Source organism: Arvicanthis niloticus, chromosome 10 (genome assembly GCF_011762505.2).
Source record: "Arvicanthis niloticus isolate mArvNil1 chromosome 10, mArvNil1.pat.X, whole genome shotgun sequence".
NCBI lineage: Eukaryota > Metazoa > Chordata > Mammalia > Rodentia > Muridae > Arvicanthis > Arvicanthis niloticus.
The window spans coordinates 27812592-27837345 of NC_047667.1; the positions used below are offsets into that span (position 1 = coordinate 27812592).

The 24754-nt window shown below is 42.4% G+C and overlaps 1 protein-coding gene across 5 annotated transcripts; it reads right to left on the bottom strand.

The window, feature by feature from the left end:
* Positions 1-2040: 2040 nt before the first annotated feature.
* Positions 2041-24537, bottom strand: Lhx9 (LIM homeobox 9). Of its 5 annotated transcripts, none has more exons than XM_034513642.2 (7): positions 24409-24537; positions 24077-24148; positions 18646-18764; positions 16703-16905; positions 15238-15593; positions 9581-9783; positions 2041-5560 (listed from the first exon to the last, which is right to left on the bottom strand). In XM_034513642.2, the coding sequence occupies exons 2-7, from the start codon at positions 24102-24104 to the stop codon at positions 5504-5506; spliced, it is 966 nt and encodes a 321-aa protein (XP_034369533.1). In that variant the 5' UTR covers positions 24105-24148; positions 24409-24537; the 3' UTR covers positions 2041-5503. The 5 variants fall into 5 exon arrangements, with proteins under 5 accessions (XP_034369533.1, XP_034369532.1, XP_034369531.1 ...); XM_034513640.2 differs by lacking the exon at positions 2041-5560 and adding an exon at positions 8211-8518; XM_034513641.2 differs by lacking the exons at positions 24077-24148; positions 24409-24537 and having other exon boundaries at positions 18646-19318.
* Between the last annotated feature and the right edge of the window lie 217 nt (positions 24538-24754).

Sequence of the window (24754 nt, forward strand, 5' to 3'; positions counted from 1 at the left end):
ACGGGCCAACCTTGAGGGCATGAGAACAGGAGAGTTAACCCTGTTCCCTTGCCAGCTAAAGCATTGGGTGGGCTAGCTGGGGCTGTGCTGGAGAGCTCACCCTGGAAGTGCAAGGGCAGGAGAGCTGGCAGACTGAACAACTCAGCTACCTTCCAGGCCCAGATCCAGGGCTTTGAGTTGGCCTATGCCAACATCTACGCCGTCTATGATCGCTGGAGCATGAGAAAGGGCCAGTCCTGTGGATCCAAAGCTCCAGGGTCTCCTTGACACGGGGCAACAATGAGATATCTGAGAGGAGTCCCCGTGAGGATCCAGTAGCAATAGTGTAGCAGAAGCCAGAGGCCCAGAAACGACTGATGCCTAATGCCAGTAAAGATGTGTGGACAGAAGGGTACACTGTTACTGTGTGACACACCGTGACATACTACAGCTTCCACAAGATTTTTTTCTAATTTTATTTTCCTTTGTGGGAAGAGGTGAAGGGAAGATACGAAGGGACAGGGGGATAAGTGGGATTGGTGTGCATGATGTGACATTCACAGAGAATCAATAAAAAGTTTATTTTTATGTAAGTTCCGTAGTAAAAGTTTGGTTGGTGATATATTTCAGTGTAAAATAGTCAAGGAAAGAAACCTACCATTGTTCATATCAAGTGGCTAATAATCCATTGTGTGATAAAGATTCATACTATTAGAGTCGCATATGTGTGATCCTCATTGTTAGCCTCAGGGTCTAGCTCTCTTGCATGGTATGCACATTTAACATGCCTTAGTGAATATGTCTGGATATATATATATATATATATATATATATATATATATATATATATATATAAATAAATTTGTGTTTCAATATTTAACGATGAACTCATTGAAGTCTAAACACTTTAATATATTGATAATGCTAATTTTAAATCAAATTATTCTTTTGGCAATGTGATAGAACTTTTATCTCTACTGTCCTCCATAATAGATAAAGTCAATTAAAACCATTCCTTCCAAAAAAATAATTCCTTTTGTTGCTTACACTGAAATGCATACTTTGGTCAAATTGAATATAGTAGCATAATTGGTCACTTGAATATAAAATAGTTCAAGATAGCAATTCTAATAAAAAGAAAAGTTACAGTCAAGCCAAAGGAAGAAAGTAACCTATACAGGACCAGAAAATTACTGTCACCAAATGTGTAAGGAACACGACCACAAACTACTTAATGAAAAGTGGGTTTGTCAGTGTACCTCAATCAAATAATTGCCATCACTTACCTGTTTGTTTTACATTTAATTAATAACTGGTTTTAAGAGGTGTTAAAAAGGAAATATTTAACAAATACACATGTACACAACAAGCTAATACTGTTGACTGTAAGAGAAAAATTGAATATATAATTAGCCAGAACTGTTGGAAATATAACCATATCTTTGTCATTGCAATTTCCAAATGTACATACAGAAAGATAAGGCAATTTTGTGATCCTGTTTTATAGAGTAAGATATCCCAATTTTTGGTGTAAAGGAATGTCATCATTTAATTATTTACTCCATAATATTTTTACATCCCTTTAAACACTGTCTACAGTCTCTAGTGCACTTGGGTAAAATGCTATGACTATTACATTTAAAATAATTTCCCACAATTTTTCTTTAAAGAGACTATTCTTGCTTGCCGAATTCAAACAACTGCTTGAAATCTTGAAATACCTGGGTGCTTATCAAAAACCACACTTCATAAAGGGCATTCATTTTATAGAACTAAAGTTTACTGAGTAAGAAATCTAACTGGAAGTGATAGACTTCAAGTCAAAACACTGAATGTCAAAGTCAAAGCTGACAGCTCCTCCTGGGTTTTGCTACTTTGGAAAAGGAAAAGGGTAAAATAATAATGATAAAGTAAATGCAGTCTCTCACTTGAATTTCTTTATTTTTGTCTATTTGTCATAAATAACAACTTAAATATTCTCAAATGTTAATGTTTTCTCATTCTATGAAACAGTATAAAAATACATTCATGCATGATATGAAACAACAGAGACCAGAGCATCTTATTTGTAGCAAATTTTATTTCAAATAACCATAAAATGTATCCAGGTATTCTTCAGAGTAATTTCTGAGATCATGCAGGGTATAAACAGAAAAGTCCAAAAGAAAGAAACATTCTTGATGGTTCTAACAAGGGAGCTGAAGGGACACAGAAACAGACACCAGAACTTTCTACCCAGGGCTGATGCCTGGATCTTTATCCTTGCCTTTTTCTTGACATTTCAGCACAAGATAAAATGTAATATGGAGAAGCAAAAATCAACAATCCAAGAGACGAGAAACTTGCCAATGGATACATGGTTGGGTTGGTTAACTTTTTTATTTCTGTTCACAGAGAAATGTAGGGAGCGGGAGGTGCTGTCTGGTTGAAACATCTATTTTGCAACACAGTTAACAAGGAAATGAATCCTGGCAATTATATTGCTGCTTACATCCTATTCAGGGATTTCCTTGAGCATCATGCACAGTTCTGAACTTTTTCTTTTTTCTACGAACTTCAGTAAAATAAAATGGGAATGTTCCCAGAAGGCATTAAAAAGAATATTTTAACTTGGGATATTATTTTGAAGATAAAGGAAATCATATTAATTTGAGAAATATTACAAAGACAAAATAGGCATGATGAAAAACCACCTAAAAATCAAGAGCAAAACCTAAAGAGATTCAGTTTCAATTTTTTGCCATTGCCTGTAAAGCAAAGAGTTGTACATCAGAGTTTTGTTGTGTTAGTGTTATTTTTCTTTCAGTCTTCAGAATTGACTTCCCATTAGAAATAGAAAATAGATTCACCCACAGGCTAATACAGACCTTTTCTATATGCACATTTTCAAGGAAAATGCAACATTATTTTTGTAATCTAGACTAAGCCCCAGTGTTCTTACTGTCTCCTGATGTCTAGTGACCATATAGTATGAAAGATCTTGGATCTCCTTGGCAGTTCATAGTCTTCCTACAAGTGAAGCTACTGTGCTAGTGACACAGTTGAAAATGAAATAAGAAAACTCTATCCAAAACTTTATATTTTTATAACAACAGCATTATATTTTGTATTTCCTTAAAAGCCTAAAATGATAGAATGCCATGGTTTTGCCTCAGCACTTCCCACTTTGAATGCCTCACACCACAATGTTCTTTGCAGGCAAACTGCAATAGAAAATGATGCTATCTTATATGTGGCTAATAAAAGAGGCTTTCACTCTGAAATCTGTACAGCAAATTCCACAGGGGGTTGGCTAAATAAAGCTATTGACTTTTTAGGTAATGAAAATCACCAAGGCTTTAAGACTTGTGTGCTTTGGTTTCTCTGTTATGAAGTTTTGCCCTATTTGAAGTATCAAAAGCCTACCTACTATGTAAGTCAATATTACAGTGGTATTCAACCAAAGTTCACAGATACTGTCGGTAAGAGTTTGTGTGCCTAGGATCAATTTGCCAGAAGTTAGACTTGTCTAGGCATTGGGGAGGTAGAAGCTATAAAATCTGGTGCCCTGCACCCATCTAAAATGTCCTCAGTCTTCCATGCCAAACAATAAATTTGCAGTTGCCCAGACTGATGACTGTCGTACACCATAGGAAAGTGTGTTGGGCCTTCCAAGTCTGTTTCACGTGCTTTTTCCTCTTCCCTCACACATAATTAGTGTTCTTTTCCTCTCCTTTTAAAACAAATGTGCCTGTTTCAAATTTGTATTATTTTTTTCAGATGTCTAATTTCAGCTACGTTCTTTCTCTCTTTGGTCTCTTCCCGCACTTCACATACCAGACAAATAGTTAAAAGTCTGCAAAAACAGGCCAACTTCCAAAATATTTCAAAATGAAACTACCCTCTAGGTGACAGATCAGGAAAAGAAGGCAAAGCTTTCACGACCAAGATTTCAACACTCTGGATGAAAGTGTGTTGGAAAATCCATTCAGGTTGCTAGTGCCACGGAAGAGAGTCGGATGAGGCATGAGCATCCAAGGAACTGACAAAAACCAACATGTTCCATGATCACTCAAGTAGTCCACTTGTCATGGTGCATTCTGGGAGCATTGTTAGTAAGTTGACACCTGTCCTTGAAACTTTTTCCCCCTTGTTTAGCATTCAGGAAGTGAAAGTGTTTGAGAAAACATTCAAAATTCTGAGAATAAATACAAGTGGGATTTTTTAAAAAATGTCTGTCATTGGTAAAACTTACATCTTTTACATAGGGTTTATTTGTATGTAATAAAAATTTCATAAGGAAATTTTTTTCTGGAAAGTATTCTACATGCTAACTTGTTTAACATGTGCTTTGGATATACAGCTAAGTAAAAGTAGCTTTAGAAAAATTCTTTCTTCAAGTATTCCCTTTCACAGTTTAAAAAAAAAAAAAGCCTCATCCCTAAATATTTGCTCTTCTTGCCCATTGGTCCCTTGTTTCTGATGCCTTGTGCACCCTGAACTACACAAAGAACAAAATGTCAGAGCTCAGAATATACTTGTATGCTTCAATAAATTTGCTCATTGCATAGTGAACGTGTAAACTCACAGAGAATCTATAAATGTTACCCTAGGTTCTAAAAATGATTGCTGAAATTTTACCTAATAATTTATTCTGATATTTATTTTTGCTGTAATTTGGGACTACTATTTCATTTTCATCTATATGTCAACTAAATATAGTAAGTGAAAAATAAGCCATAAAAAGTTAGAAAAAAAATAATTTCACCTCATTATCTAGTCTGGATTTTTTTTTCCCCTGGGCATAACAAGCTACAAGTGTACTGTCCTGCCTCTTTAAGACAGTGCTCAAAATTAATTTCAACAATATGTGCTTAACATAAAGTTAACTATGTTTGCATCAAATAAAATGTTTATTAATGAAAGCTATTTATCATACAGGAAACAGCAAAGTCATCATTACAGAGGTGTACACTAGAGGTGACAGATGCAAAAGTGCATGCAGAGCCTTCTGTTTAGAAAGGAAGGGGAGACAATAGTACTAAAATGACTGGGCTTCATCCCTATTCTCTCATTAATGAGTAGAAGTTATTCTCTGAATTTACAATTGGAAAATGCCATTAACAGGTAGGACTGATACACATTAGCAAGCAGATGAAATGGATGTTTTTGTACTTTATTTTACAGCTATTGTGCTTGACAAATGTGTGGGAATTGTTTCCATAATAATTTTCTCCAAATGTGGGAAGGGCATATTACTGCCAGCTTGCTCTGGTTTTAGACATGGTTTATCTCGCTCTTTTGTTAAACCACAAGAGGCTAAGCCTTCATTTGTGTTGGACATCATAAAGAACAGGTTTTGTTAACATTCAATAAATGACATTTAAGTCTCACTCTCTTTCTCTCTCTCTCTCTCTCTCTCTCTCTCTCTCTCTCTCTCTTTTGGTTCAATAAACTTTTAAATGTATGATTATCATAACCTAATAGTGTCTTTGTCTTCACTGCAGTGGATTTCCGATCAAACTTTTCCCCTTCTTTTAATACTTTAGGGAATTTTCAAACGTCGGGATGTTTGGCTGTAATGCCCCAAGATTTGTTCTCCCTGAAAAAAAATCATAGTGACAATTTATTAACTACAGAGCAACTTGGCTTTTAGGGGTCTGCAATTTCTATTTAGATTTACAAATATCCACTTGTGCTCAATAGACCTAATATTAACTCAATAATATTTAAGGTTTCTTTTCATGCAATTACAGATCTGCTCATTTATTTTTATTCTAAAAATTGAACTGAGTCAAATCAATGGGGCATTACTTTTATTATAAACACAAATATTTAAGAGTATTTCAAGATTGAATCAGATTTTATATACAATGGTGTGTGCATTTGATATGAATCAGAAGTTTGGAAACCTAAGAACTATTTGTCGGTTTGAATTTTTTAATTGAGCTGCTATTTCTTAGCTTTCACACTTAGATATTGAAAACAAACTAATACAAGTAAAACTTAAATAAAACTGATGGGAAATAAAACTCCTTAGATTCAAAATTGTTTATTCACACAAATTTAATAGGATATATCACAACTGTTTGGTCCATAAATATTTAGGGGAAATAGTTTCTATACAATGCATTTATCAATAAACAAAGGAACATGGACAATTTTTGCTAGACCACTTACTGTACTATAAACACGAAGCTCAATATATAAGATTATTGAATTTATCAACTATTTTTGAAAGAGTGCACAACTGCTTTCTATGACATGTTTGTCCCCTCTAACAGGATACACCATAAAAAGAGTTTCAGAAATAAGAGGTAAAACAGTACAAAACTAGCGAGGTGTCGAAAGGGTTAACAGTTAATTTAACAAACAACACATATATCCTGATTTTTCACAAACTCACTTCCAAGTTATATCATAAGGCACATAGGAGAACTGAGTTATAATTAGTCTACTTAATAAAGTAGATCTGTAGTACCATATATTGTTCTGTCAAAGAACAAAATTTATAAGTCTCGATATTTTACCTGTAAAAGTGTGTTAATAAGATCTCAGCCTTACCAAGATTGTTTGGTCTGGTTAGTGGTAAATGCCCAAAATGTAAGAGAAATATGAAAGGTCAAGATTTAAGCTCCATAGAAGATGACCACACTTGCTAAATATATAATGGCGATCACACTTTTCTTCTGTTACAGTGTTAACTTCTCTTCCATCATCATCTTTTTTTTAAAAATAAGCTACTTTCTGTGCTAATTTTCTAAAGACCCTGAGCAAAAGTTACAATAATGCACTTTAATGTGGGCAGTGAAGTGTCGATATGTAACCACACATTTATACAGCCAGAAGGGCACCTTTAAAATCTATTAAATAGCCACTTCGACCACCAGAGGAGATTTAAGGGGTGCAAAAAAGTGGACAGTATGTGCAAAGTTATTCTTAACAATCCACTAAAGCAAGACATAGATCTTGACTTCTTTTTTTATTATTTTAGGAAATCCGCAATCTAGTTGGTTTTTTTTTTTTTAACTACAACAGAAGCAGATAGATGAACATTCACCACTGCCCAGACCATTAAGATTTCACCTTAAATTAAAAGGGAAAAAAATGCTACTGTAAACTAGGAAATATATTCAGCTTGGCATCCACAAGGCTTCTGAGTTTATCTACTTTAAAGAGTCATAACTTCACATCTGTAATGTTAAAAAGATTTTATACATAAATCAACCTGTGCCAAAATGAAATAAAGAAAAACCAAATAATTCTCATTGTTGGTATTAGTTTACTAAGTTGTTTTTTAAAAGAAAGAAAGAAAAGACATTATGTAGAATGCCAGATACAATATCATGGTACAGCTGAAGCCAATTAATCAAGTATTAATTAAATTTTGCCAATAATTTTACTTCTTAAAAAATTATATTTTGCTTATTTCCATTTCTCTAGGAAAAATGATAAAGTAGAAAAAATAGTTTCAGAGACTGGCTGAGTTTTCTTTTCTCTTTTTTCTGTGTGTTTTGGGAGGTCAAAAGTATAGAATTTCAAATTCTAAGTGTAATTTTTGGGGAGTTTAAGATTTTTTTTTTTTGAAAAGCAATAAAGAGTTGGGATGGAGGTCTGGACAACTCTAACAGCAGGAAGTCACATTCCTGAGTTAGACTGCCCACCCAGTTAATCATTACTATTTAAAATTGATATTAACATTTTTGTTTAATTATATTCTTCATTTGAATTAGTAGTTCAAGTTAAAAAGAACAGTAATACTATATTTCGGTTTTTTAATTTTTTAATATAAAATTTTTTTAATTGTAAGATTAATGTAAGATTTAAAAAACAATTAAAAATTAATAGTTCATTAATAACCTGATCACAGGAACAAGAATATAATTCACCCATCATAATACCATTCTTTTTTCCCTTTGAGATTCTGGAAATAAGTAACATACAATTTTAAGAGGCACTTATTAGAATGATTCAAAATCTTCCCTTACCAACTGGAAAAAAAAAAAAAAAACGATTAAAGAAAAATGGTCAAATCCATCTTGCAGAGCAAATGTGTTCACTCAAAAGCGACAATACTGTAAACTCATAGCCAAGTGGTGTAGATGCTACACACCAAGCTGCTATTTTATTCCCCAAATATCTTGTGGGTTAGAAGAAGGGGGGAAAAGTCTTGTAAATAATAAAATAATAATATTAGAATAATAATAAAAAGAGGAAGAATCCTTTTTTTAAAAAAACAAAAAAAAAAAAACAAAAACAAAAAAAAAAAAAAACCCAAAAAAACAAAACCAAAAAACCAATGTTAGAAAAGGTTCGTTAAGGTAGTTTGTGAGGGGCTTCCGGATTCGTGGCTGTCCATGTTAGAGGTCACAGTTGTCACTACAGTGACAGTGGGATTGGTCAGGTCTGTTAAAGTGGTCGCAGTGCCGGGTGGAGTGAGAGCGCCGCTGTCTGCTGAGGGCGGGGCCGGAAGCGACGTGCCGTCAGCTTTATCAACACCCCCATTCTCCTGCCGCAAAAGGTTCCTTCTGAATTTGGCTCGTGCGTTTTGGAACCAAACCTGCAAACCAATCCCAATTGATTTCTTTATCGATTTTTTTTTAAGTTCTTTTCTCTCTTCCTTTTTTTTCTCTTTTTCTTTTCTTTCGTCTATTTCTCCTTTTAGATATCTTTTTTTTTTTTTTCTTGGAAAGAAAGTGGACTTTTTCTACTTCTTTCAAGATAAACTAATTCCACTAGTAGAATAGATTTATACTCTCTTAATTTACATATCCCTGAATTAAATGTGCCACTTGGGATAACTGATACTGGAGCAGAGATACTACAGAAACAAAGGCATAGATTCTAGGGGGAAATATGCCATCCCTCAAAAGAATAGGGAAAAACAGGGTCACTAAAAGTGTCTCAAAGTAGGACTATTCACTTGAAGGGAACAGCAGAAAGTTTAAGCTGTTTGCTATTCTGTCACCTGACAAATGCTGTACAACAGTAAAACTCTTCCCACTCACAGACCCCAAACTACCAAAGAGATACAGGAGAGCAGAAAATATCTGCTATTGGTTACTGAGGAGGAGGAGATGGCAGGTCACTCATGGCAACCTTGTATGATTTTATAACTCTTCCCAAAAGTCTGGGGAAGCAACTCAACACCAGGAAGAACCCCAGGTTTTTAATTATAAAACGGAAAAAAATTCCTACTCCAACTGCTTTCTGAGATGTTAACCTTATTTTTGACTGCACAAGAGCTAGGGGTGGGCCACTTGAATTTGGAAAGTCATAACTATGTAGTGGGTGGGTATGGGACAGTAGATCCTTAGAAACTAGTACACTAAACCCCACTTGAGTGAAATCTCTACAGGCGATCCTTGTTTAAATAAAGTCAGCACCATGTATACAGCAATGTGGTTTTGGAGCCCAGCTTTCCATCTGTAGGGAGATTGTGAATCCTGAATGCCTCCCTGAGTTCCCTCCAGGAAATCCCTGTAGGAAGACAACTAAGGAAGGAGCCGACTAGGAAGCAATAATAGGAAATAGCCATGTCCGAATGATTAGGGAAGAGAACTAGTCACTGTCAGGGGGAAGGGAGGAGATATCAACAAAGCCAATGATGGATGTGTCTTACCTGCAAAACTCTTTTGGTCAGGCCTGTCTTTTGAGCAAGCTGCTTGAGGTCCTTGGCATCTGGGTTATGGTTGATGGCAAAGTAGGATTTCATGGTCCGGAGCTGGTGATGCTTGAAGGAAGTTCGCATCCGTTTGGTCTTCTGTGAAGGTGGATAAGGCTGCTGGTCCCGGTCCAAGTGGTCTGCCTCATTCTCATTACAACCTGTTGCAGCAATAAAGAGCGAACAACTGTTCAGTGGAAACTTCTACACTGGCTTAAAGGGTGCAGGGTGTATGATACTGCTGCCTTCATAAAGCAAAGGGCTGTCCACCCAGTGGTGAGTGATATCTAGACAAGAAGACCTTGGCTACAGTTGGCTAACCTAGGCTATCCAGACACAGCTAGTTTACGTAATAGAAAACATGAGTTAAGTCCTTTCCTCTGCTTGATGCTCAGTAAAAAACGTTGGGGGAAATGTGGGGAGTGAGAGGAAGAACAACATGAGAACATCAGAAGAGAAGGAGGAGGAAGAGGAGGAAGAGGAAGAAGATGAAGAGAAAGAGGAGGAGAAAGAGAAAGCGGAGGAAGAGGAGGGAGAGAAGAGGAGGAAGAGGAGGAGGAGGAAAGGAGGAAGAACCTTTTTCTGATGGTTTATGTGGATCTCCACCCAGGTGTCCACAAGTTTCAAGTTATCCAGCAGCGCACACACACACACACACACACACACACACACACACACACACGCACGCGCGCGCACACGCACACGAGAAAATGACCTTTTTTTTAATGTCTTAGAGCATCATAAGAGCATTGTATTTGAAGAGTTTAGCTATCACTGGTTAGCTTGGGCTATGCCAGGAAGAAAACACTTTTCCCTTGGAGTTATTCTAATAAATATTTCTAAAGGAAAATGAGCCTAGCCTTCCTGTTCACTCATGCCCGAAGCACTCCCCACAGCTCACTGCTGAGATAACACTGATGGTTTCTATCCAGCTTGGTCCCCTGTGTTCTGAATGTGTGCGAGTCAGCTGTGAGCTGTGCCACTCACTGGCCTGACAGGGAGACGGCAGCATCTTCTCTGCTCCTGGAAAATCCTCCTTGGCACCAGGGGCAAAATAAGTCACACTTTAAACTAGGGGAAGGTCCTCATCCTCGGGATGTAGAAGGTCTTCATATTTAAAGACATATCCCGGTTCTGCACATATGACTACAGGTGAAAGCATTTTAGTAATAGTTTCTGACTTACCTCTGCAAATTCACCATCTTTGGTCCTTTAAGCCCTTATTTCATATATTTATCTGATGTCACATTTGACCATCCTGTGCTTCAATGCATTATTTAAAATCAAGCTGCTCATGTCATTATGAAGGAAAAGCTTAAATCTTGAAAAAAGGGAGACATCTCTTAACATTACCCTTCTCCTGCTTTTTACAATGTTGTCTGCCTGCCAGGCTCTGGTTAGAATTTCTTTCAGATTTTTCTAGCCAATCAGTATGTCTATGTACACATATGTGCTCAGAAAGCAGCACATATATTGTGGTAACCTACTTTAAAAAAAAAAAAACTCGTTTAGTGAGAAATTATCCCAAATATAATAAAATGAATTATGACCTTTTGTGTGTCCTAAGACACAAAGGGGGGACGGAGAGATTATAGAAGAGCAGTCATACAAAAGAGCAGGTGTCCCTGAGTCCTCTGAGGGAAAGGACTGGATCATAGTCTCCTTTGGGTTCCCTAAGTCAAAAACAAGGCTGTAAACTCAACAAGTATGAGCTGTTTGTTCACCAAGAAATTACAAGCTCTCGTTAATACAAAGCCAGATCCGGTGGAGATAGTGTCCAAGTCACATGAATAGTGTCAAACCTTGAGCTTAAGCTTCTTAAGCCAGCCAGAATGAAAACACATTTCCCAGAGATAACAGAGAGAACATATTTTACATTTTACCCTATTTCATCCCAGTGGGGATATGTCAGCTTCAAATAGTGTGCAGAATTGCACTTTCAGATCCTCAGATGGATGAAACAGTATCTTGTGACTATAAAAGTAGGTTATCTCCAGTAAACTGAGCCATATTTCACAGCCAGATTACAAATATACCCTCAGCAAATGGTCAAAGAGGCACATTCCATTCATCGGAGGCCTCTTCAAATGAGATATCAGGCCTAGCCTATGTGAGGAAGTTTTCCTGAGGAACGCATCGATGGTGACAGAGACATAAACTTGATGTTTAAATAATGCACTTACTTATTCGTCCTCTCCCAGGATAACATTTCCTAAAAGTGAATACTATCCCCAATCTAGCTATTTAGCTATTCATCATTTGAAATGAATCCAAAGGAAAAAAATTAAAATAAGATTTGAGGAAATCGCTTCTCTACATACTCTCAGTTTGGATTTGCTCATTGCAAACTGGATATAGCAATTGAGTACATTAGAAAAAACGTTATTGGGTTTGCTGGCACATACCAATTCAGTGTGTAAGAACACAGGTATCAGGCTTGTCTTACGATATATAATATTCATGTGGCTATGTTTGCCTCTACATTTTCCAACGTGATAGAGAAATCTATTTTTGCCACAGTTTAAATCAGCATATCCCAAATTGCTTGTGGTTAGTGGGCAAAAGCTTTATGTAAATTTGCAAATGATTGTTTCCCCTGTGTCTAAGCTTTAGGGATATTTCCTCCCTGAATTATAAGAACAAATAACTCTCTTTAAATCTCTTCAAATCTCCACCTGCAACTACACATCTGTTGTTACTGAAGTTAACGAGAGGAGCTAAATGGTTTACATTCGGTTGCTTGGGAGATGGTCACCTATCTACAAGTAGTTTCTGTTCTGAAAGGTTCGGAACCTTCTGAGAATTAACTAATTCCTGGGAGACCACTAGGGGTCAGTGCCAGGCTAATTCAACAACAGAAATCTTGCACATTTAGAGGAAAGAACCTCGCGGGAGGGAGGTTTTGAGAAGTAGCAAAAATCCAGTTTCTTAGTTAATGGTCAGTTACCCATGGAGGACATGTCTACCCTAGGCTAATCCTTTCACCTTTGGAGGGCTTTACTTCAATCCAACATTTCTGATAAATTATCTATGCCTCTAGGAACATTCTCACTGAAGGATACTTGCCCTGTGGCAAGCACTAACTGATGTCCACCAAGTCTCACTGGTTCTCTGACAGTCTTTGGATCCTGATCATGCTTTATGTATGTGCTTTTAAAAACTCACTGTATGGACTTATTTGGACCCCATTAATTCTGTTCTTTATGAAGCTTTTCATTTCAACAGAAGCAGCAATAGAAAACCCAGAGCATGCTAAAACTGATGGGCTTTGAAAACGTATGATCTATATTTGAACGTGCTTTAAACTTGCTGACCCACACACCCCTGCTCCATCTCCACTGGACTGTGTGACAAGGTATCATTTGAATCATAAGCACTTTTTGTAAATGCAGGTAATTTGGGTTAGATTGTTTTAAACCAATTCCTCCAGATCCTCTTCACCTAATCTTAAAGTATGTGTACTATTTGCTCATGCTTCTGGGAGTATCCAGGTAAGGGAGCACATGTTGAGAAGGTGCAGTGGGTCAGCCTGGGCCGCTTTCCCGCTCCTGGAACAGAACAACTTACTCAAAACCTGAGCAACCCTAAGGGGCAAACTAAGAATCTACGCTAGCTTTCTCCCCCACCCCCCCACCCCCCTCTATTTATCTTCAGAAAAGTAAAAACCACGTGAAGTTAAACTCTATTATTCCGAAAGCTTCTTGCGTCTGTTTAACATAATGTAAGATCCAAGGAAAAACCAAATTTAGCTAATTAGATTAAATGAAACAAGCAAACAGCAGAGCTCACTCCCAGTTTGACTAGACTAGAAATCCCCACCACCCCTCTGGATTTCACCGGGAGCAAGCATCCTCCCCTCTCCTACTAGTTGTTTAGAACCCTGTCTCCCTCCCTCCTCTGACTTTCTGCTCCTCTCTCCTTCTCTCCCCTCTCTGTAGCAGGGTCAGGCCTTAGTAAGTGGCTGGAAACTTTAATGTCATCTTCTATCAATAAAGAACAATTAGTGTCCTTGAGTGCCAATGCATTAAAAAATATAGAATGTGCACTGGGCAACTGGACCCTAGGCAAAGCTCTGTCCCAGCTTAGCAGGGGTCCCCAGGCCAGGGTGAAACCAGGCACAGCCACTAATGCCCTTGGCCAACCCCTGGGCTGAGCTTGCTGCCCCCACATGACCTACCCTTAGCCCCTCTATTGGCCCCTTTCCCTTGGTTCAGCCACTGCCCAGATGTGAACTCACTAGAGACAGATGCAACCTCTTTGGGCTAAATTTCCATTTCTCTGAGAAGCCTTCTCTCTGCGCCACCCCCCCCCCCAAAAAAAACGAATTCCTTTAAATTGGGAAGAGAATCCCAGGACACAACCTAGCGTAGGGAATGCACCTGCTCAGGACCACCTGAGAACTAGGGAATCAGAGTGGGGCTCTCAGTTCAGATGTTCACAGTGTCACTTAAATAGATCACTTAAGTAGAATATTGCTCCACTATCTTTGACCTACAAGTCACATGCCACACCAGACATTGAGAACTGGAAGATGGTAAGTAATGGATACTCACAGCCAGTATGTCACTGCTAGTAGCCCAAGGCCCCTGTGTGCTGAGTTCCCAAATAGTTTGGGGCCAGGGCATGGGAGATCACAGTAGTCAAGTTCTTTGAACTTCCTCAAACCAGTCTGGGTTTCCTGGAACCCCCTTTCCTTTCCCTCTGTGCTTACTCTGACTAAGAGCCCAGGTCTTCAGGGTCTGCCAACATCCTGACTTGAGGTGGGGACAGAATATCAACAATAAGTAGCCTCACTTTCGTGTGTGGCAGATTGATAAATGATAGGTGTGTCCTCCAAAGTAAGGAAGTCTTTAGGAACTGTTGCCTGTACTCTGATTTGAATTGGGAGAAGGCTGGCAAATGGTAGACAAGCAGCCTGAGATAACCCTAAGCCACCCCAGTGGACTTGACCTGGAGATTCCTCTGGTTATCTGAGGTCCAGATGATCTGATGATCTGTCAGGCAGGGAGTGAGGAGGTTAGATACCCTGAGCCTCCAGAGGCACAGCTGTCTCAGCTGTGCAAAGTGAGTCCCACCCTACAGTTACTCACTGGCACGATCAGATCAGAGATTCAGTCTTCAATACCCTTGCCAACTATGTTGCTGATTAACTTTGGGCTGGTGACCACAGCCTCTGCCCCCTCTAGACAGAGTGGAGCTGGGCTCTGAAGTCTTTTCTTCCCCCCCCCCCCCCATTAACTATTTAGGAAAACCTCCTCCAGGATCTATAATTTGGCTCCAACAAAGGAATTGCCCTGGGGCTGTTTTGCTCCAACTGAGAGCCAGAAACTAATGGGCTCATTAACTAATGGGCAACAAGGATTTGGCTTTCCCTGTTTGGGGGAAGTCACTTCGGCCTCGCGGTTATAAATTTTTTTCCCCACAAGTTCAATAACCAATAACCCATCCTCTCTCCCCTTCCATCTCCTTTACTTCTTTCTCTTCGGTGAGAACGGGATCCCGTTAGGCAAAGCACTGTCTTGGTGACTAGGTCTTGGAGCAGAACCCGCACTGCTAAATTCTCCTCCAGCAGTGTGAGATCTGAGCTGTCGGGGTGGGTTAAGTTAGAGGCCCACCTGAGTTGTAATTCACGATATCTACTCCCAGAGCTGGGCTCTTCCGCTTCCGGGGCCGCCCCTTCTGCACGGTGCCAGTGCCATTGAAGTAAGGCAAAGCCAAGCCGCCGCTCTTGGCCGCCAGCTCCGTGTAGCTCAGTTGAGGTGGATATTCCCCTTGCAAGAGGGTCTCGAAGTGTGCGCGGCAGTACACCAGGCTGTCCTTCATACCGAAATGGTCTCCCGTGGTCAAGGTCTTGTTGCAAGTGGAGCAAGTGAAGCAGCTCAGATGGTAGACAGAGTCTCGGGCGCGCATGACCATCTCCGAGGCGGAAATGCCAAGGTGGCAGCGGGCACATCTCTGCACAGAGAACCTTCTGGAAGCAAACAGGAGAATCAGGGAGCCAGCTGGTACAAGGAGGACCTAACTCCCATTCGCAGCACCAGGGCTTAGTCTACAGGGGCCAAAGACTAGCTAGGGAGTTCTGGCTGAGGGCCTCTTTGAGTATCAGCTTTCCTTGCTCGGTGATCTTCTCTGGTCCTAGTGAATCCGTACATTAAAGTCCAAAGAACCAGGGACTAAGCTTCAATGTATTTTTTTAAGCAAACAAACAAAACTCTGAACTGGTCAATTCGCAGCGCTATTGAAAGAATATTAAATTGCAAAGCCAAATGAAGAAGCCTGATTTTACTGATGACAAAATAATATCACTCTTTTATGTATTGAGCGTGCCAGGCACCCCAGAAAAAATGGTAATTCCGGGGAAAAAAAAAAAAAAAAGCTATCCTTTTAGCACCTCTCCTGCTTCTGCTTAGATGGGAGCTAGATGGCAAACATTTCCCAACCTGCTGGAATTTTTGTTTTCCCGTGTTTGTTTGCTTGTTGTTTGTTTGTTTGTTTGTTTGTGTTTTGTTGTTTGTTTCCTTCTGTTTTGTTTTACTTTGTTTTGTTTATTTGATTATTTGTTTGTTTGGTTGGTTGGTTGGTTGTTTTTTGTTTCCTTCAGTCTGGTTCTGATTAGCCATTTCGGGAGCAGTAGCCTCTGTGACTTTTTCATAGTCATTTACAGGACCATTGTCATCCACCTGGTTGCTGCTGCCTGGGCCAACAGTAGGGAAGTTGACCAATTCATATTAAGGGGAACCAACAAAACAGAACAACAACAAAATCTTGTCTTGTTCACCTGATACCTGCCCTTACTCTTCTCCCAGATTTTTCCAGGGGAGCTGTGAAGAGCTGAAAACCCTGATAAAACTCATTACATCCTGGGATCCTTCTCGCCCATCCTCACCAATGGGGTGTACGCAGTTTTAAGGCAATTTTTCCCATTTCAGAAAAACAGAGACAAAACAAAACAAAACAAAAGAACCTGTACCCCGAACAAGCCAATAATGGGGACAGAGAAGGGACTCTGGATTCTCGCAGTGGCTCTATCAGGTGTACTGGGTCAGAGGAGTGTGTGAATGGGGTTGGGAGGGAGAGTACCTGTAGTAATCCTCCTTGCAGTAAATGCTACCGTCCTTGGCAAAGCAGGTGAGCTCAGATTCCAGGGCTAGCTTACATTCACAGCACTTCAGGCACCTAAGGTGCCACTGTTTGTCTACGGCCAGCAGATAGTACCTGTCGGAGATCTTGCCCCCGCAGCCGGCACACAGAGCAGGCTTCTCAGGGCTGAGCGGGGGCATACCCTGTGAAAAAAGCACCAGACAAGGCTGAGGGAGGATTCGGGGCAATGCCGCACAACCCGGGACGTCTCGGCAGAACGAATCCCCAGAGCAAAACAGAGTGCATCGCTTCAAGGGCCACAGCCCGTAAAAGCAAAAGTGGGGGGAAACATTTGCAACTTCTCCCCTTTCTAGCGTCCTGATCCTCCTAGCCGTGTGACTCTAAAAATATCTCCACATCTTGACCTTGCTGAGAGCCTACAAGATGTTTTGATGTTTGTCCAGAAGTAGCATGACTAAGGCTAAAATTGTGTGACTTTCAAACAATACACAAAATGAAATAACAGAAACTGTTATTGAGAACTAGAATTCTGAAGTACATGGATTTTTTTTACACAAACAATACTATAATTCTATTTTCTTAATTTTTTATAGGCAGAATAATTTGACCGTCATTGTGACTCGGACATACTTAGCAGATCTTGCTGTTCTCTCTGTTCAAGGCCGTCGTCCTATCCCTGGTAAGGAAGTGAAGTGCCTGTCCTGAAAGAAGAACCCCCATCCATTCTTTTCTGTACACTCGCTTTTTTTCTCTAGCCAGCATAAACAGCACAGATAATTATCTTGAAATTTTGATTCCCAATCTAAGACCTAGATCCTAATGAGGCTAGCTAAGGCAATAAGACTCACTATGAGAATCCCAGTCAGGATGTGGTCGCCGCTTTTAAAATAACATAGCCGTTAAAAGTGAAAAGAAGTTCACCGCTGGACCCTTTCCCCAGACTAGCAGAAATAGTCCGGGTTTTCCCTGTTACATTTTGGCGGCATGGGAAGGATATATTTCGTCCTTTACTCGGATATTGGATTCTCACTGAATTAATTGAACAAATAGTACAATAGTAAATAGGGATAGTGAGCTATCTACTCGAACCCTTGCTGATTGTCTAGAGTCCTCTCCGGTCAGTTTGAGCTACAGTCCTTGCTGTGATAGAGGGTCTACACTGCACTCTTTGCCCGGAGTCATCTCCGCAGACTTCAGTAGCATGTTTAGGATACTAGTACTTTCACGAAGACATAACTGCTGTTAGGTATAGGAACCGCAATAGTTGATTGCATCTCTTGGGGTTGTAGAGTTCATGTTCTTGCTTTTAGACTAAGGAGCCGCTCCTTCGCGTTTTATTCGATTTCCCACTATTCAAGACAGCCGCCCCGTAAGGAAGAGAAAGCAATTTTGTGGCCACGGTAGCTGAGAAGCACGCAGAGCCCCTAACAATCTCTGTTTTCGGGTGCTGAGCTTTGAGAGTCCGAAGAATTGGAAACGGACCAGCGCGTTGGGATCTACTCTGAAGGGTCTGGTCTTCTATCCCAGAGACTGAGAGTCCCACTGCTCCAGCCTGTTAAGGACGCCTTGCCGGCAAGTGGTCCCCTATTACCTGCACCAAGGCTTGCCCTCGGGGCGGCGGATCCGGCCTGGCGGCCGAGTCGCCGGAGACAGGAGTTTGTGGCTGGTAGGGAGCGCGCCCGCTCCTTCCAAGGCCCGCTGCCCTGTCGGCTCCCGATCAGCGGCTATACAAAGGCTGGAGAGCTCAGGACTGCAACATCCTAGACACCTCGATTCGGAAGGGGAACCATGCCTAGCAAGCACACCTCTCATGAAAACCTAGCGCGCATCCCTAGGCAAAAGTCCCCGGGACCCGCCATCCCCAACCTGGGCGGGCCGGAGACTCGCAGTTTCTCCGGCGCCGCGCCGGAGTTGGTCCTTACCGCGTCGCGGCCGTTGAGCTGAGTGCCTTTGGCCAGACGGGCCTCGGTCTTGGATCTGCGCTCCATCTCCTCCATGATACCTTGGATGTGGCCTCCGGAGATTCCGTGGAAGAGCATGGCTGGGGGGCGGAAAGGACACGAATTGTTTTCGGCTCGGCACCCCACTATTTCCATAAACACAAGCCTGGGGCTCTCAGTTCATTCGAGTGAAGAAGCAAAACCGACCGCACAGGGCTGCGCGGTGCAGGAGCGTAGAGACGCGTGGGGGACGGGGACAAGAGAGAAAAGAAGTAAACGACAGAGTAGAAATAGGTCTACTTGAGAGGAAACAGATCGGGGCAAAAGAACGACAGGAAAGGGGGCCGGGAGGGTGGGGAGGTCCAGCGTTTTCCAGAAGGAGATGTGCAGAAAACAAACAAACGCGGACGGAGGGGAAAGCAGGCGAATCTAACTGCAGTGAGAGATCGAGTTACTAATGGGAAACAACTGCTGGGGGGGGGGAGTAAAGTGGGGGGAGAGGAAGAAAACAAAATCTAAGGAAGAAAGAAAAATAGTTTTGAACACAAAGAAAGAAAACGAAGTGCTTTATTCAGCGGTCCCCGGCTGCCTGCAAGTTCCCAGTGCCTGTAGGTTGCGTTGGGGACTGCTCCAGCCGGAGCTCTGTCCAATTTGTTAAGAGACTAAAGCCAGCCCATTTTTGATAATCTAGTAGGAGGAGTCCTCTCCCTGGAGCTGCCACGGATTTTTATTCAGACAACAAAGACCTGTCATACCTCCTCTCAACCCCCTGGTGATGGGCAAGCAGGGACAAACATTACAAAGGGGTGGGGGACTGGGGGGGAGAGGCAAAAGGAGGGGGCCTTTACCCCCTCCTCACGCGCGCCTGCACACACACACACACACACACACACACACCCTCAAGCACACATCCTTCCAAGAGTTCCCAACAGTCATGTTTTAAAGCAGTAAAGGAGCCCTTATTGTCCGCGTCCTGGATTTGATCCTAGTTCATCCGACCCCAGTCAGGAGTGCACAGATCAGCTCCAAACCTTAAGTTTCCTTCTCATCTGCAGACTTTTTAAAATCCCCATTTTACAAGGCTGTCACCAGAAATGTATAAAGCCCCCTGCAGACTTTGAAGCACTCCACGGAAACGGTACTTTTAATGTGTGATCCCTTCCTCCCCATCTCTTCTTAACGTACTTATTAAAAGCACTCTTCCCACTGTTGTCTGCTTGCCTAACCTCCCTGAGGGCAGGCGGTGCCACCAGGATCTGAGCCGCCCACCAGAGTAAAGAAAGGGAGTGGAGAGCCTACTTTTCTGAGGAATACTTCATATATATATATATATATATATATATATATATATATATATATATATATATATAATTTTTCGAGTGTAGAGACCAGAACATGGTTTTGTAGACCTGTATAGTTAAAAACACCTTGGCCGTGGAGTGGTGGATTACTCTTTTACCTAATTCTAGAGTGAAGGTAAACTCTTGGAGATTCTAGAGTCCCCTTTGGAATTTGTCAACGTGCACAGGTCTTGGATGTGCTGGACGCCCAACTAGGTAGGACGAGGCAATAGCGCTAGTGTTCCACACACTTAGGAGGGTGTGAAAGAGGCTCGGGGTGGAGGCGGGGAAGTGAGAACGAACCGGCAGGATGGCAGACTGCTTCTCACAAGAGATGGTATTGTTCTGTTGCCCTCTGTTCTTGTTAGCTCGGCCCTTTTCCTCCCTCTGGACCTATTAAAAAGTGTCCACAATACCACAATACTCTGATATTGTGGATTCACTGAAACGGCCAGAAAAAAAAAAAAAAAAATCCTAGGATCCTGATGCGAAGAGCAGCGACAGGAACTTAATCCGCGAAAGGGAAGAAAGCCTGGTCGCTCTCGCTCCTTTCCCCGCGCTCGCCAGTCTCGGCTTCTCCACCACTCTGCGGCCTTGCCGGGGAAGATCGGGGCTTCAGTCTAGAAAGCTGAAGCAGCACCCCGCAGCACCGCCGCCTCCCTCCACCCAGGCAGCTCCACGTGGAACTTTAAGCCCAATCTGAAAGGAAGACTGAGAAGAAACTGGGGAAAGGGGTTAGCGAAGGAAAGGAAGAAAGAAGAGAATAAAGGAACGGTGTGAACGAGAGTGGGATTTAGGAAGGAGGGAGGGAAGAAAGGACGTGAAAGGGGAAGAGAGGAGAAGGATGGGGAGGAGGAGACAACTCCTGGTGCAGCAGCCTAACTTCCTGTCCCAAAGCTTCACTTTCTGAGGCTCCAGGGGTCGCTTCTTCGTGAAACTCAAGTCTCCACTATTTCCCCACCTTTTTCCCCCTCCGGGTCAAAACAATGTTATTTGCAGACTGGACGCTTTTAGAGTCCTCTGGGTGCCAGAATACAGCTCATAAAACACAATTTCACACAAAAAATGAAGCCAATCAAGTGAACTAAGCTGGAGACTCCCCCCTCCCCATTTTGGCAGCCCTACCTGACAGCAGGACGGCTATTTACTGTAAGTAATGTAATTAGCCCCTTTGGATGGAAATCACTGAGCTCTCTAAACCCACGTGCACACAGGAAGGGCCCCAAGGAGGGGCTGGGTCAGGGGCCCTTTCAGAGACAGCAGGTCTGCTCACAAAGGGGCAGATTGCCTTCATACAAGTCAGCAGTTAAACTGACTCAGAGCCCAAAAAGGAGGAGAAAGAGGAGGGGTCTACCCAAAGAACTAGTCAATTAACCCAAGGAGACTGGAAGCCCAAAGTAAATATAGGACTGGGGTCCACTCTACCTAAACACTACCCACTTTTAAATAGAAGTGTGTGGAATTGACCTTGGGTGTCAGATGTTGACTTCATGAAGGAAAACTTAAAAACATCTCTCAGAAAAAGTCACAACTTTGGGCAGACATCTTTGTAAGCTTGCATTCATTCATTCATTCATTCATTCATCCAATCTCCTTTCTCTACACATATCTTTAAATCATCTGTAAAGAGAAGCAGGGTAAAGTATCTCTTATTATCCTGTTCCTAGATGAAAACTACCTAGAACTGTTCTTTCTTCTAAAACTCCGGTAATACATTCCAGGGTCAACAGAGATTGGCCATTCCCATAAAGAAGCCAAAAGCCAAAGGTTTGTTTGTTTGTTTTTTGTGGGTTTTTTTTTTTCTTGCTCTGAGGATGCAGGAAGTCTTTGGAAAGGTGGGAAAGAGGAAGGGGTCTAGAGTTTGGGAGGTCCTAGTTAGTTCTGGGGAAATAGTCCCCATTGGGCCAGCCCACTCTTCTTTCCCAGGTCCTCAAAAAGAAGCCCTAAAGGAGTAGAGGGGCAGATGGCCTGAGAAGTAGGAGTCACACAGAATGTGCTACCTTTTTGCCTAGGATTCCTAAGAGACTGGTGAAGAGCCCATCTCACTTCCTTTTCTTCACTTAAAGGGCTCTCAGTGCTTTAAATAGGGAAAGCATCCTGGCAGCTTTGCCAGGAAAAACAAAACAAAACTCTCCTTTCACCCTGGAAGTTTTTCTCTTCCTCCCAATTCCAAGTTGAATGGGTGGCACATGTCCCATGGAAACTGGAGCAGTAGGAGCTCAATTCCAGAGACTAAGACTTCACCACCGTCGACAGGACAGGTGCAGGATGTGGGGAACTGATGGCCTGCATTCACAGTAGGGTCTGGAGTCTTCTTTCCAAAGCTAAAGTATTATTAGAGGCAGTGAGGCAGGTTCCTGGCTTGGCACTGCCCTCTTCCCCCAGAATAGGAAAGCTACTGTGCTCTTTCCTGCTCTGTGGCTATCCATGGGGTTACTGTGAAAACTTTCAGTAAAGTAAAATTCTGGATTCTAATGAAATAGAAGAGTTTGTATTTAGTGTACCAGATTACAGCGTTTCTATGAGGGCATAGGAGAAAAGGATGAAGGGCCATTGTCTGGGCTCAGGCAGTCCCACCTGGGGAAAGGTCCCTGGCTTAGATGACTCCTGGGTGATGGTGGTGGGGTGGCTAGAAGAGTAAAAGTAGAGATGCCCTGGTTTGTCCCAAAGCTGCATGGCTTTAGGTTCCAGAGAGGAAAATAACCCAGCAAATGCTCATCTTTTAGCTGTAAGAGACCAGGATCTCTTTAGACCTGAATTGTGATAACCCTGATCCAATGCTCGCAAGTTTGGCCATAAGAAGGTACAGTTCCTTTCCTTCAGATCCTAAAAATACTGTTGGTTGGAAAGGCGAAGCTTTGGAGATCTTGTCTAGGTTCTGGCATGTGGGGGTATCTAAACAGCCAAGAAAAGTCAGAGGTGTTATGAAGGTAGGAGCCCTGCTTTCATTGGTGGAGCCCACTGGCCTTGGAAGACAAGGGCTGCTCCCTGCTAGAGGTGAGCAGATGGCCGGTAACTCCCCAACCCTTTCTCTGGACAGCTTTCTATGAGTAAAACCTTCCCCCAAAACGATAACGGCAGGTCCAGTCTCTTTCTGCACCACAGAGCACCTCGGATTCAGTCCTATGAGCAAAGCTTCTCTCTAGACGTGCAAGTGAGCCTTCAGAGTTGTGCCTGCAGGAGCCTGGGAGATGCTACTCTCCGCAGGCCAGGCCGGCAGGCCGCAGTCCAGCTGCCACACTCGCACTGTTGCCTGCTGTTCTCTGGGACAGATGTCTACGCCGGGTTAGGGACAAGCAAGTCCATGCCCTGCTAGTGCACGAACACCTGCGACCACAAAGGCCCATGACGACTGCTTGCTATCTTCAAACCTGTGTTCTTGAATCTTGACCCCACCTCCATCCCCAACAAGGCTACCACCCCGGGGGTCTAGAATGCCGCGCTTTCGCTTCGGAAAATTGAAGCTCTTTTACCTATGACTTGCTGTGTCCCCAGAGCCCCAAAACAAACAGGAAATTCTACGCGGGACAATGGATTAGTGATGAACAACCAAACAAAATGCGAATATAATAAGTTACCATTCAAGCCCTACAAGGTACTTGCTTCCAGTAAGGAGACATCCCGCAGCTCCACAGAGGGTCACAAGTCCCTTGTGAGTGTTATTTCTTCAGGCCCGATGATACCCTGACCTCTGCCTAGAGCCCTGACCCTAGCTAGACTCCAAGGAAAATCAATAGAACGGAAGCAAAGAGCCAAAATGGGAGGTGAGGGAAGGGGAGCAGGTTCCGGGAAGTCAAAAATCTTTTCTAGCCTCCAAAGCATAGCTTAATTTTAAGACAAATATGGTCCTTCCACTCAATGAAGACATACGCATACTGGGACACACACAAAATCAGTCAATCTCTCTCTCTCTCTCTCTCTCTCTCTCTCTCTCTCTCTCTCTCTCTCTCTCTCTCTCTCTCACACACACACACACACACACACACACACACACACACACACACACTTACCTGGAACATACGCCCAAGAAAACATTGGCACGGAAAATACTGAGGGATCTGGAGCGGACTCACCTGCCTCTAGCGTGGTGCCGTTCAGCATTCTGTCTGTAAGAGGGGTGGATCGCGCAGTGAAATGCGGTTGTGCTGTTAGAAAAAAGAAAACCTGGCGTGTCAGCTAGACATTACCGTCCGGGCGCCCAAGAACCTTCTCCCCTTGGTTGGGCGGGACTCAGCCTCTTGTCTGCTAAGATTCGGGGACCCAGGAGGTTAGAGCCTAGCTGAGTTTCCCTTCCAGAGCTCCAGGGACGCCCGGACTAGAAGCGCCTCTCCCCCTACCCCATCCCCGGGCGGGGGCGGGGGGGGGAGAGAAAAGCACTCCCCACTACAACCTAACGGGGTATTACCTTGATATCTTGTCTTGGTTCTTCTCAAGAATTTGGTTTTTGGAGAGGAGGTGGCCAAATGTGGCGGTCAGGGCTGTGGGCCAGTCCCCGCGTCTCACTCGGTTAATGAAATAAACAAGCCAGTGAATGAACTTAAGCCTCTCTCTCTCTCTCTCTCTCTCTCTCTCTCTCTCTCTCTCTCTCTCTCTCTCTCTCTCTCTCTCTCTCTCTCTCTCTCCCTCCCTCCCTCCCTCCCTCCCTCCCTCCTTCTCTCCCTCTGCTCCTCCCTTCTTTTTCCAGTATTGACCTGAATCTCTCACCTCTGACCTGCAGCCTCCTCCACCTGTCTTTTATTTTCTGTTTATGC